This window comes from Colletotrichum orchidophilum (assembly GCF_001831195.1).
Source record: "Colletotrichum orchidophilum strain IMI 309357 chromosome Unknown Scaffold_3.1, whole genome shotgun sequence".
NCBI lineage: Eukaryota > Fungi > Ascomycota > Sordariomycetes > Glomerellales > Glomerellaceae > Colletotrichum > Colletotrichum orchidophilum.
Window position 1 is genome coordinate 562,906 of NW_019172959.1, and position 13,080 is coordinate 575,985.

General features: G+C 53.4%; 6 protein-coding genes across 6 annotated transcripts; 4 read left to right on the plus strand and 2 right to left on the minus strand.

The window, feature by feature from the left end:
- Nucleotides 1-741: 741 nt before the first annotated feature.
- On the plus strand, nt 742-1,440 carry CORC01_00578 (uncharacterized protein; the record flags this gene model as incomplete). The annotated part of the gene is made up of 3 exons (XM_022612235.1): nt 742-1,069; nt 1,152-1,260; nt 1,317-1,440. 3 exons carry the CDS (start codon nt 742-744, stop codon nt 1,438-1,440), a joined length of 561 nt encoding a protein of 186 aa, XP_022481374.1.
- Nucleotides 1,441-1,860: 420 nt separating this feature from the next.
- Nucleotides 1,861-2,913, minus strand: CORC01_00579 (carboxylesterase; the record flags this gene model as incomplete). The annotated part of the gene is made up of 4 exons (XM_022612236.1): nt 1,861-1,934; nt 1,988-2,279; nt 2,474-2,611; nt 2,836-2,913. The coding sequence occupies 4 exons, from the start codon at nt 2,911-2,913 to the stop codon at nt 1,861-1,863; spliced, it is 582 nt and encodes a 193-aa protein (XP_022481375.1).
- Nucleotides 2,914-3,232: 319 nt separating this feature from the next.
- CORC01_00580 (uncharacterized protein) lies at nt 3,233-3,794 on the plus strand (the record flags this gene model as incomplete). Its single annotated transcript, XM_022612237.1, has 2 exons — nt 3,233-3,567; nt 3,635-3,794. The coding sequence occupies 2 exons, from the start codon at nt 3,233-3,235 to the stop codon at nt 3,792-3,794; spliced, it is 495 nt and encodes a 164-aa protein (XP_022481376.1).
- Nucleotides 3,795-4,969: 1,175 nt separating this feature from the next.
- CORC01_00581 (zinc-binding dehydrogenase) lies at nt 4,970-6,109 on the plus strand (the record flags this gene model as incomplete). Its single annotated transcript, XM_022612238.1, has 2 exons — nt 4,970-5,573; nt 5,637-6,109. 2 exons carry the CDS (start codon nt 4,970-4,972, stop codon nt 6,107-6,109), a joined length of 1,077 nt encoding a protein of 358 aa, XP_022481377.1.
- Nucleotides 6,110-6,993: 884 nt separating this feature from the next.
- On the plus strand, nt 6,994-8,922 carry CORC01_00582 (FAD binding domain-containing protein; the record flags this gene model as incomplete). Its single annotated transcript, XM_022612239.1, has 1 exon — nt 6,994-8,922. The coding sequence occupies one exon, from the start codon at nt 6,994-6,996 to the stop codon at nt 8,920-8,922; it is 1,929 nt and encodes a 642-aa protein (XP_022481378.1).
- A 128-nt stretch (nt 8,923-9,050) lies between these two features.
- CORC01_00583 (uncharacterized protein) lies at nt 9,051-10,471 on the minus strand (the record flags this gene model as incomplete). The annotated part of the gene is made up of 4 exons (XM_022612240.1): nt 9,051-9,505; nt 9,566-9,633; nt 9,695-10,157; nt 10,231-10,471. The coding sequence occupies 4 exons, from the start codon at nt 10,469-10,471 to the stop codon at nt 9,051-9,053; spliced, it is 1,227 nt and encodes a 408-aa protein (XP_022481379.1).
- Nucleotides 10,472-13,080: the final 2,609 nt, after the last annotated feature.

Below are 13,080 nucleotides of genomic sequence, written 5' to 3' on the forward strand. Positions count from 1 at the left end.
TTCCCCGCTGCAACGGAGGATAGCGACATGAAGCATTCAAACTCGTCTCAGAAGCTTCTTTTTGCGTTTTCGCCGTGAGTTTTATCCTGGATATCCATGTTTGCGGAACCAACCGAGACCCAGGCGTTGTGCTCTCGAAGACTATAACGTATTGACTCGCTACCACATCATGCGGTCGAACATCGCAGTCGTTGTGGCTGGACAAACTGAGTTCGAGAACCTGCAGACAACAGCATTTCAGATGAACGGGATATTGCGCCCAGATCACGATTTCCATGCTTGTCGATATTACTTCAGGGATTTTATCAAGCGCATCTCCCTAAAGAACATCACGGCAACTCATTCTCGGCAAGAAGGACAATTGGGTTTATTGATGCAACTCTAGTAGACGGGGCGGGCCAATTGACGGTCTGAACTGATTTCATCAATGTTTCTCTCGCCCTGGATTGAGCGGACACTATTTTGTTTCCGATAATGACTCGCACATGGACAACCCTCGTAACAAAGTCGTGAACCTTAACCATCGTGGTTTCTTATGAGCGGGGTGGCACTGGGCAGACAGCCTTTTGGGAGAAGGTAATGGATGAAATAGAAAGCCTCCGAACATGTTTGAAGATACAGCAGTTTCCTTCGCATTTACTCTTCATTGTTCTTACGCTACTTTGGACATCGGCATGGTCTAGTCGCCACATCTCTATTATATACGTACTGTATCCGGCGTTCGTTATAACCAAAAGCATCATGCAGCTCCTATCTTTCACGTCAATTGTCCTGGCATCTTGGGCTTTCCAGAAAACGGCCGCTCTCCCCGAAATTCAAAAGAACAACAACATCATTGCCGTCGCCCAGATTGTGCAGCAGAAGCACCCTGAGGCATATGCTGCGTTCCAGAACTCGTCTCTCATCATCCTCGGGGCGACCACTCAGAAGCGACAAGAGGTCCCCGGAGATGGAAACCCTGACCCTAACCGGCCACCGGTGATTCCCGACAACATCTTCCTCCTTCAATGCTCCGAGGCCGGATTCCTTGGTGAATGTCTCTCGTGGGGCGCCCCGCCTGGTCGATGTGGTAAGTTAAAAGACGTCATCTACTGACGTTACTCGATGGTGTGCTCGAGGAACTCGAAGTACTGACGTAGAATCCTATCCAGTCAACTACTCGAGCTTCAACAAGACTCGGGCTTTCTTGGATAAGTACGAAAACCAAACTACTTCATTGAGCTCAAACAACGGTGGTCTTTGCCAGTTCTACAAGTTCATGTAAGTGAATCCATGGGCTCAGCGTATACAAGCTGTTCGGGCTAACAGTTGAAAAGCAACTGCAACAACAAGGGAGATGACCGCGGCGTGTCTATGGGCTACAATTACAACCTCGCCGTAGCTGATAATGGTTACTCCGGTGACTATGACAAGCAGATTAGCTCTTGTAAGTGCTCCTAAAGTTGCCGACGTGCGTTGATCATGTTTATAACCTTGATTTCAGGGAGGTGCTGAACCCCCTAAGAGAATGGAACGCATGTGCAGTCGGGGAGTTGATGGTAGTCTAGATCAAGAAGCTGTGTCTACCCTTTTAAGTGCCTAAGCCAGCAAATAAAAACCAACGGATCAAAATATTTTGTGTGTCAACTCCCAGCGTCCTGCGCCTCCCTCTGGCGACGGCCATTAGACATGGGGTCCTTGAATTGGCACCCAAAACTAACTCAAGAAATTATACCCAATGGGAAATTGGTTCCTACATGTAATCCCAAGGTTATCAAGCTCGAGGAAGGCGAATTGTCGATCAAGCAGTCAGTATCCCTGCTGGCAAGCTTTTAGATGGAAAAATGGTATTTACTATGGCAGCATGGTGTGATTGAACACCTAGTAGCATCGGGAGAGCTGTTTCATATGTCTCCTCTTCAACTTGGTCTTCTCTGTGTTGCTATTGATGCAAGCTGCCAGGGAGTAGCGTCCAACTCAGTGACAACGCCCGTGTCAACCGGCTTACCCCAGTTCTCCGACGCAGGCCTGGCAACATCACAGCGCAGGTGATGTGCAGTACCCATTCTCTCTATATGAGTGTTGTTCATCTGCACGAACAGAAGCTCAGGGCCGTTGGGGCCGATGGAGGGCTTCCACTCAGCAGCACCCCTCTCGCGATCGGTGATAGGATCGACGCTGCGGATAAAAGAGAGGCAATCATTTCGGAACTGCGGGACAATGGGCTTGTCAATGGTGAAAAAGGACTCGGGAGCGGAGTCATCGGTTCTGTTGATACCCAAGATGGCGTAATTGTTCACCTGTGATGGAGGCGGTAAAGGAGCGAGGGGTGGTTTGAATCATGACGGGTGACGCGCGCTTCGCTCAACCAGCCTGGGCGGTGCACCATTTCTTAGTTGAGTCATTCTCACCGGCTTTACTACTGGTTTGTGACATATCTTTGATGAACCTGTTGCTGTTCGTAGCACACTTAAGCAAGGGGGTCGAGCCTCACGTCTGTGTTACACTGTCCGGTAGCAACCTTGATGACGACTGGATTTTGGGGCGAGTCAAAGTCAAAGGGATGAATTTCGATGCTGTACTCAGCTTTTGAGACCTTCTTGGCTCCGATGTTCTGCTGCGCAGCCACAGTCTGTCATGGAATCTGAATATGGTTTGCTGTTTGTTGTTCCGGTGGCCTCCCACGCCACGGACGGTTCTTCGCCGAGAAGTCCTGCTGGCTTTATTCTGCTGTTCACCGTTTCTTGATCCCAATCTTGAAGATTCGATGAGCACGACACAAATTCTGGAAAGATTTTCAAAAAAGAAAAAGAAAACAAGACGGGTTGTGTTTCATTTGTCAACGTACCTACCCACCCAGACCCCCATCGACAAAAATTCAATGCTGAATTTGCAAGGTTCCGCAGACTTGATAGCCTGCGCAATTAGCCCCATGATTAAGATAAACTTCGTGTACAGCATACGCGGCAAGTTTGCAATGTTACATCGCAGGGCTTAGTTGATTCTCATCTTTGGCGTCATCCTTCCGTGCCAGACTGCAGAACATTTTCGGTTTGTCCCGACCAGAAACTGAATCTTGGCTTTCCTGTGGAAAAATGATCAAGGTTTGCTGTTCATGGATCCATCCAGGCCGCGTTCTTCACACACAGTACAAATATGGAGCGAAATCACTTCATCGAGAATTCCATCTCCAAGTCATCGCTTCACTTTGCCAGAGATTCAGTCCTCAACTCAACTACTTTACTTACTCGCAATGGCTCTTCGCCACTTCTTGACTCTCTTTCTCGCTACCTCTGCGGCAGCATCTACCACTCAAACCGACGACAAAGCATCCACGGAACTAGACAGTGAACTCGTCCGCTTCGAAGATTACCTCGATCACAAGGCCAGCCTAGGGACGGACGGTGCCCAGGCTCTCGAGGTGTCACGTCTATGCGACCTATGGCTCTGTCTCGGCCCGGACTTCACTGGAGAATGCTCTCAATGGTGTTACTACAAAAATGAGCTTCAGCGGTTCGACGAAAGAAAACAGCGCGAGCAGACATTGTCTGTCAAGTTTACCGAGTCCGACCGTTGCTTTTTCCACGCGTACGTTTTATTCCCAACAATATTAAACACAGAATCAGAAACTAATGTATGAACGCATGTGTAATAGTACTGGTGAAGTTGGATGTGACTTCGACACACTTACCAGTAGCAAGACCTGGCATCAAATGATTTATAAAGGCAAAAATGGTAATTTTGATGCTAACATGAAGGGGAAAATGGGATGCATGACTTGCTCTGATAACACTCCCCGCAGCGGCTCCGTGTAAATCTTGCAAGGCCCAAGGACACGAGCACGACAGAGATGAAGAGAGGCTGCTGGGGGGTACCTAGCGCGATCTTGCTGTCCAGCTTACGTAATTTTACAGCAAAACAATATTATAAACGCAAGTAGTCCCAACATTATTAGTATCTCATGATTGACTCCCTACATCCAACACTTCCCATAGAAGAAAGACTTATTTTTTAAGGGTGCCCAGTATGGGCAACACGTAGTAAGATTGAAGTAGCGCTAATACTGTCCACATTGACAGTGTTGTTCTGACGAGATGGCTTCAGCCTAAATTATACGCGTTGCGCTATCACAACTCAAATTACAGCGTTCTGACGTTTTTGGTCTTCCCTTATTCAACACGATATTGAAGTATTTGAGTCCATCAAAGTGATTACTGCAGAAATAACCTCATGTTCAGTACCAGAGGTCTTGGTGCATAATTAAGTTTTCCTTCCGCATGAACTAATCTAGGTACTGTAGTATGTGACGAGGTGCAACTAATGTTAATACCACTAACCAATGGAGAAAGGATTGTCTAAACATCACAAAGCTCACCGCCTCGCTGGACTTGTCAATTGTTTCTGTTAGGATCTGTTTAGATGGATATATTGTTCGCAGAAATCCTGTCTAGAAATGGGCCACTTAACCTGTAAAGTAGTAAATATTGTTCATTGAGGATTTTGTGGTGCGATGCATTCAGGGAGATGAATTGCAAGAACATTTAGGATCGAGAGGGAGAGTGAACACCACGTTAGTAGAGATTGTAACACAGTTTCGTCTGATGAGATGCAAAATGATTGCTGTAAAAAGTCACCATAGTGGGTAGACGTGGTCGGCGACTCTTCCTACGTGAAATCCTGATATAGTCGCCTACTTGGAAGAGCCCGGGCAATGAATCCTCGGCGCGGGGAACCCCAGGACGGTTCAGAGCATCAAGGCCGGGCTACCACGCCGAAATTCAAAGTCAATGCCCCGCCGCGCTCCACCGTTGCGGGGATCGCGTGAAGATGATTTCTAATATTTGCGTCATTCTTCAATTTTCATGTTCCAACAAGAGTTGTGTTTCTGCCTCATCAAAATCTGTGCTATCAACCAACGGCTGGAATCAAGTAAAGTCTCGGACATCGCAGAGACATGCAAAAAGAGGAAAGCAATAGACAGCAAGCAATTATGAGCAACGACACCAAAGTCCAACGCTGGCAGACCCGCCAAGACGGGCTCGACAAGCTCTTTCTCGCCACGGCGTCCTTGCCGCACCCCGGACCCGGCGAGGTGCTCGTCAAGATCAGCGCCGTGTCTCTCAACTACCGAGACACCGAGGTGGCCATGGGCCTCTACAACCACCACAAGACAATCAACCCGGCTGAGACGGAGCCCCTGGTCCCGGCCTCCGACATGTGCGGCGTCGTCTTGTCTGTGGGTGATGGGGCTGAGAGGTGGAAGGTTGGCGATCGCGTCGTGTCGATTTTCAATCAGACGCACATTCGGGGCCAGATCAAAGCGGTGGATATGAAGAGTGGTCTCGGGTTCCCGTTGGAAGGCGTCTTGCAAACCTACCGTGTCTTCTCTGCTGAGGGCCTGGTGAGGGCCCCCAAGCACCTTAGCGACGAGGAGGCTGCGACCCTCCCCATTGCTGCTGTCACGGCTTGGATGTCGATCAACCAATTCCGGCCCCTTGGTGAACCTGGTGGGCAGGGTGAGGTTGTGGTGTGTCAGGGGACTGGTGGTGTGGCTATTTCGGGATTGCAAATCGCCAAGGCTGCTGGAGCCACCGGTGAGTAGCGTGTCGCGCACATGAAATGTAGCCCATGTGAAAGACTAATAATGACCACGGCAGTCATCATAACGTCTTCCTCAGACGCGAAACTGGAAAAAGCAAAGGCACTCGGGGCGGACTACACGATCAATTATCGCACCACGCCCAACTGGGACGACAAGGTCAACGAGTTCACCAACGGCGAGGGCGCCAATCTCATCCTCGAGACTGGCGGGGCCAAGACACTGCGACAGTCTTTTGAGGCGATCGGTTTTGGTGGGCAGATTGCATGCATTGGGTATCTCTCTGGCAAGGTCGACGATGCGGAGGACCGTACGAACGTCAACCTACTCGCTCTGAAGAAGACAGTGACGCTCAAGGGTCTCATCAACGGCCCGAGGGAGAGATTCGAGGAGATGATTGACTTTTACGAGGACAAGGGCATCATGCCCGTTGTCGACCGGGTATTCCAGTTCAAGGAGGCGGATGAGGCCTACAAATACCTCTTTAGCGGAGGACATTTTGGCAAGGTTGTCGTCAAGGTCCAGGCATGAGCGCCGCATTGAGAGTTAAACCGAGTAATAATGAGATGAACGTATGGGAGATGAAAAACTTGAGGGCGTGGCATTGTGTGATGAGAAAACGGGTTGATAGCTCGGTGAGCCGAGGCATGTCGCCGACTCGGACAGGAATACCCCGCACCGCACGGGGAGAGCATGGAGCAAGAAAGAATTGGAGCATGGGGAAGTCAGGGACCCTGAGCTGACTCGGGGCTGTCAAAGTCCCCTGCAGCCGGGGTGTTGCAGCTGCGTGTCAACGGATGCGATGGTGCTGCAGCTCACCTCACATGTCAGCGTGTCTCGTCGGCTTAAGAAAGTGAGCTTCTCTGGCGTCACTGTGTATCTCATCTCACCCTTGACCTCTTTCACTTACTCACTTATTTACTCACTCACTCAGTCACTGTACAACTCATCGTCCTACCTACCTCGTCCTCGGTATAACAAACATCCCCTGCTCACATGACTTAATCAAATAATCTTTTCGAACCTTAAGCACCATTTCCTGAGCTCCCGCCCGCCGGAACAGACGGGAGTCACAGATCGGCCTTCCGCGGACTTTGCCCCCCTGCGCCTCACCCGTCGACTCCGCGAGGCCCCCGAGGACCAAGCTCCAAACGCAGATAGAAACCGTCTTCCCCCGCAGCCGAGTACGCATCCCACCACATACGTCTCGTTTGTGCCTCTTTTGAGCAGGTCGCAACACACAAGCAAGCCACTATAGAACAGCTCCGATCGGCCGGGCAACCTCATTTCTAGTCTTGAGTGACCCAAGAATCAGGCAATTCATCCGTCCATCCAACGGAGCTCCCCCGGTCTGATCTATCATAAAGTTGCCAGAAAGCCCCCCCCCTCTCTCCTCCAAGACTTCGTCAAAGGCTATGGCACCTCAATTGCAAAACGTCCGCGACATCATCCCTCTCCCTCAAACACTAACCCAAACCCTCGCCTCCCTCGCCGGCATAGGCGCCTCCGCCTGGCTCCTCAAGCTCATCATCCGCCACATCCTCCTCCGCACCTCCGCGAAGCCCTCCCGCGGCCCCCCCTCCTCAGCCGGTCCGACATTCGCCGCAATGAGCGCCGACAAGAAGAAGGAGCTCCTCGAGCGGCCCGCCATCATCGTCGGCGGCGGCCTAGCCGGCCTCGTCGCCGCCTTTGAGCTCTCGGAGCGCGGTGTGCCGACCATCATCATCGACCAAGAGAACGAGACGAACCTCGGCGGTCAGGCGTTCTGGTCGCTCGGCGGCATCTTCTGCGTCAACTCAACGGAGCAGAGACGGATGGGCATCAAGGACTCCAAGGCGCTCGCCATGAGGGACTGGTTCGGCTCCGCGCAGTTCGATCGCGAGAAGGAGGATACCTGGCCGCGCCGGTGGGCCGAGGCCTTTGTCAACTTCGCCACGGACGAGATGGAGCAGTACGTCAAAGCCAGAGGCATGGGTTTCCTCTTCAACGTCGGCTGGGCCGAGAGGGGCGCGGGCATGGCCGAGGGACACGGCAACTCGGTCCCGCGATTCCACGTCACCTGGGGTACGGGACCAGAGGTCGTGCGGGTCTTTGAGGAGCCCGTGAGGCGCGCGGCCAAGAACGGCGTCGTGCAGTTCCGGTTCCGCCACCGCGTGGACGAGATCATCACCGACGAGACGGGTCGCGCCATCGGCGTGCGTGGCAAGATCCTCGCGCCCGACAACTCGGCGCGCGGCGTCAAGACCAACCGAGACGTCACTGGCGATTTCGAGATTCTCGGATCCGCTGTCGCCATCACATCCGGCGGCATCGGCGGAAACGTGGAGGCCGTCAAGGCAGCGTGGCCCATTGACCGCCTCGGCCCCAAGGTCCCTGAGCACTTTGTCGTCGGCGTCCCCGCCCACGTCGACGGCCGCATGATTGGCATCGCCGAGACGGTCGGCGCAAACGTCATCAACCGCGACCGCATGTGGCACTACAACGAAGGCCTGCAGAACTGGAACCCGATCTGGCCGAACCACGGCATCCGCGTCCTCCCGGCGCCGAGCTCGCTGTGGCTCGACGCGACCGGCAAGCGTCTCCCGCCCTTCCTGTTCCCCGGCACTGACACCCTCGCGACCCTGAAGTACATTTGCTCCACGGGGTACGACTACACGTGGTTCATCCTCGACCAGAGCATCATCGCGCGCGAGTTTGCGCTCTCCGGCTCGGAGCAGAACCCCGACATCACGGGCAAGAGCGTATGGCAGCTCCTCACGCGCGTGTTTGGCAAGAAGGGCACCGTCCCCGTGCAGAACTTTCAAAAGTACGGCAAGGACTTTGTCGTCAAGGATAACCTCGCGGACCTTGTGCAGGGGATGAATGAGCTGCAGCGCGAACGCGGCGGGCCGGTCCTGAGTCTCGAGGACATCAAGGAGACGATTGAGCTCCGTGACGGGCAGTTTGACAACGTGTACTCCAAGGACGCGCAGACGATGCTCATCAACAACGGGCGGTCGTACGCGCCGGATAAGAGGAGTCGTATCGCGGCGCCGCACAAGCTGCTGGATCCGAAGCATGGGCCGTTGATCGCCGTGCGGATGAATTTGTTGACGCGGAAGACGTTGGGTGGCATCGAGACGAATTTACAGAGTAACGTCATGAAGGCTGATGGGGAAAAGTTCCCTGGTCTGTATGCTGCGGGCGAGGCTGCGGGCTTCGGCGGCGGCGGTGTCCATGGATACAATAGCTTGGAGGGAACGTTCTTGGGAGGTTGCATTTTCTCTGGAAGAGCAGCGGGACGCGGAATAGCGGACGAGCTTCTGGGCCCAGCCGATATCAAGGGGCCAAAGTCAAATTTGTAATTGTCGCAGCGTAGGGGTGCAGTAGGTACTTTGTAACGAAAAGGTCGTGGACATCCGAGTTGGCAGCATTGAAATTCAAATCTAGGGGATATCATTAATACTATTAAAACATTTTGGTATGGTAAGGTTCATGAGTCTGGATGCCTCAAAACGGCCGACGACCGTACCCTCTCCATTTTGACTTCAGTCGTCACTCGGATCTGGCCCTGTTTGGCCCAGTCCCCGCTGACTAGATCATCCGATTTCCGCACCTCGACAGTCATACCCGACGTTGGCGATCCTACCCCTCTGGCGTACCCGCGCTCCTCGTCCCCAGTACCATCGCTCTCCGTGTCTACCGTCTGCTTCTTCGATCGTGCGGTGAGCTCCACCTCGTCGTCGCCTCGTCGTAGATGTGTGTGGTTCTTGGAGTTGGTCACCTTGGACATGGAGTTGCTGGCTTGCGATATCGTCTTGCGCACCATGGACTTGAGCCAGGGCGGCGTGTAGTGTGAGATCATTGGTCGGAGGTGAGGGAGGCAGGCTGCAATGATGTAGGTTCCCGTTTCGATGATGCTCCAGCCGATGAGATCGACGGATGCCCCTGGTGAGAGAATCAGTAAATCTCCCGTCTGAAAAGTTCCTAGTAGTGAGCATCACTTACATGTACGGTCCGAAAAAGCAGAGTTGCTGAAGAAAGTGACGGCTCTTATGATGCTGGCTACAATGCCGCTATCAAATTATCAGTCTCGAAGCCCCCTTCCTCTCCTGGCGAACGCGGGGAAGAACTTACAAACTTCCAATCATGAAAATGCCGATGAGGGCGACGCGCTTGTGCGTCGGCAGCTTCAGGTCCCAGATAGTCCTCAGTGGCAAGGCCATGATGAAAAAGTCCAGCACAAAGCCCGGAATGCTCTGTGCATGGAAAAAGGCCTGAACGTCGACACACTTTCCGCCAGGTATCGTCCGGTCCCACCAGTACGCAATAGGTTGGCACTGGACGCACGCCGTGATGATCAAGGAGAAGCTCGTCGCGGCCAGGGTCGCCAGCAGCACGTAGGCGGTGGTGCGCATGGCTCCCTTCCAGTTGAAGACTCGCAGATACAGGAAGATGATACCCATCTTGGGCAGCGCGATCGAGGTGAAGTAGATGATTTCGAAGGCGAGGATGCACTTTGCCCATCCGGTCAAGAGGGTCGGGTCCATCTCCTCGACGAATTGAACGTGCCGCCCGACGCCACCGACCTTGACCATGACTGACGAGATAGAGTTAGTTGAGAGTTTGGATCTCGCAGACCACGTCGTTTCCACGCCGGGCAGAAAACCTACCGACGCCAATGGCACACATCCCTAGGTCCACCACGTAGGCGGCCGCTAGGAAGTAGTCGTCCAGGCCATACCCACTAGCAGTAAACCGTTTTGCAAAGAGCCGCAGGCCAAGGAAAAAGGTCGTCACGACGGCAAAGGCAATGGATATTCCTATTAGCGTGCTGCCAGAATCCTCCGCCAGATACTCGGCCGTCACTTTTTGTGTTACTCCGCCTGCCGCCGTCAACAAGAGGCCGGCCATGGTGAGCCGTCGAGGGAAAGCTGAGCCGATCCACGGCCAAGACACGACAGGATCATGAATCCCTCTCTGTCGGTGAGAAGGAAAAAAACAAAGTCAACGGACAAAAAAAAAAAAAAAAATAATCCACCTTATGGAGAGAAAAAAAAAAAAAAAAAAAAAATAAAAATCACAGGGTGTCAACCCCCCCCTACGCCCAGTTTGGGGGTTTGGGGGGACCCCTTTTTTTTTAAAAAATCCCGCGTGGGTCCCCCCCCGGGGCCCCCGTTGGGGGAGGGGAAGGGGGGGGGGGGGGGGAGGGTGCAGAAAAGATGGATCTGGTAATGACCGGGGGTAAGAACTAGAACATAGAGACCTTCAGCGGCATTATCAGGACATGGCCACGAATCAAATGCCTTCTGCCCTGACTGGTGACTGGCTACGAACGGGATACCAGGGCTATATTGATATTGGCGCCTCCTTTTTCACCAGTTGGGCAGCTCTAGTGGTAATGGTTTCCGCCGCCCTGCATCCTAAACATGCAGACTTGCGGAGCACGTATCCTCGGGGCTCTGATTTGCCGGACCGCCCCACTATCGGCCGCTAAAGTTGGCTCTTGTTGGCTTGGTTGAATCTTGATTAGCACATGGGGGACCCGGGCCAGTAAGACAATGAGATGGATGGTGGTCTGTCAAGTCTCAACGGCGTTGAACAGCCACGAAAGGGGCCTCGTACATACCACTAGTAGTTCAGCTTGGGATGAAACGTCGCGTTCTAGAATGATTGTGGAAAGAGAGTTTGAGATGGACATGGGGTAGCCCAGTCGTCGAGCCGTGGTTCTCGAGGAGATCGGGCACTGGCTTCCGTTCCCATTCGCCAAAGCAGGGGACCACTTCGCGACAATCGTACTGTGTAATCTTGAGCTTCTCCACCGGCCTAGAGGTCGTCCTGTCCTTGGCCCGAATGGGACCCGTGTCGCAGTCTGCTGGCCACATACGACAGTATTTCTCCTGGCTTTGCCTAGGATCCCTGCCTCTCCACCGAGAACGACGGGGTTGGTAGGACGACTTCCTGATTCACGTCAATGGGACGTTGGACTATGACGGAGGCGGCACAGCATCAGAAGCCAGTTGCTGCCTTTTCATTGGCCTTGGCCCCGCGTGGTCGACGGGGCGTTGAAGGTTGCAGGCTTGCAGCAGACATCTGATCCTCTCGCTGAAGAGAAACTGGTAATGTCCTGGGAGCGGGCAAACCTACCAAGCTTTGGGTGTTTCCTCTCCCACCCTTCAGCCCTTGTTCTTGAGCAGCATATTCTGCCCGAGCGCAAAAGCTTCTTTCCCTCCCTCGTTCTTGAGCTGAGGAGACAGCAACCAGCACCAAACCCCCGCCGCGGTCCGAGTTCGTTGATGGATGGCAAAAGGCGACGTCACAGATGGATGACTCGTGTCGCCCACGCGTGAACGCTCCCGTCAGCCTGCCTTCGCCCGTCTTTCAGCGCCGTCCAACAGCGAACAACTGACCCATGCGCCTGTCTGGCGTCATGGCGTTCCTGTGTGGAAACGAATTCTAGTCGGCAGGATTCATGCTCCACCTGCCGTTGCCAAAAGGTGGAGGATAGCCGAAGGAAGAACAGCTCCGGCATAACGGCTAATGCTATTGCTCTGGTTCAGGGCCCCATGGCGATCCGCTGGCTTACTATGTACGGATACGACGAGTGGATATGAACTCCGTCATCTCGAGGTATTTCAAATGCGCCATGTGATGCTGCAGGCGAGAAATCCAATAGGGAGACAACTTATTTGACGCCACTATCATGTTCGTCCCAGGCCTTCCAGTCCCCTTGGTCCAGAGGCTGCATTCCCAGGCACACCGGCACTGGGTGTTGACGAGGCTTGCTCACACTCTCCCCTGCCTCATTCGATTTGTTCTTCAACCTTCGTGATCGGCGGCGGGATTTGGGAGACGGCTCCCTTGCTCCGAAGGCCGAGTGGCTGCTCGAATTGGCCCATCCTCGAACTGCGGGCGTCAGGGCCATCCGTACGAATAGACAGCTTGGGATTAGAATCCAGCATCTTGGTAAAGGCTGCAATCAGTATGCAATAATTCTGACACTAGCTGCTGAGCCCCGGTCGTGAAGATCACAAATGCAACGGTACATGTACGTGTGCGGTTCCTGCTTGGGTTTCAGGTCCTCAGGGACAAGCATCCCTACTGTGTAATTCTCTCCAATATCGGACCAGGTCTTGCCGCGCCACGATCTCGACGGCCTCGTCACTCGGAATACTGCCGCCGCCGATGGATCATTGACAATTTGACACGAGTAGGGTTGAGCAAAAGTTCCTTCCGACAGAGATTTCCAACTAAGCGAGCCAACGTGTCGTCGCATGGCCTGAGCTCCGCTGGTATTCGCCAACATTGTCCTCTATTGCCTGCAGCCTTTTCTGCGACTGCTTTGGGCTAGGTATATTAATGATCAGAGGGGCGTCCCGAGGGAACCTAGTCTAGAGCACTCCGCGATGTTTGCGACCGAAACAGGACTGATCCGTCAAATGTCTCCGTATTCATCCACTAATCCACTCGGATTCCCAGATGTCGATCCCCTGCGTATCGCAGAAGATGGACTAGTGATATTC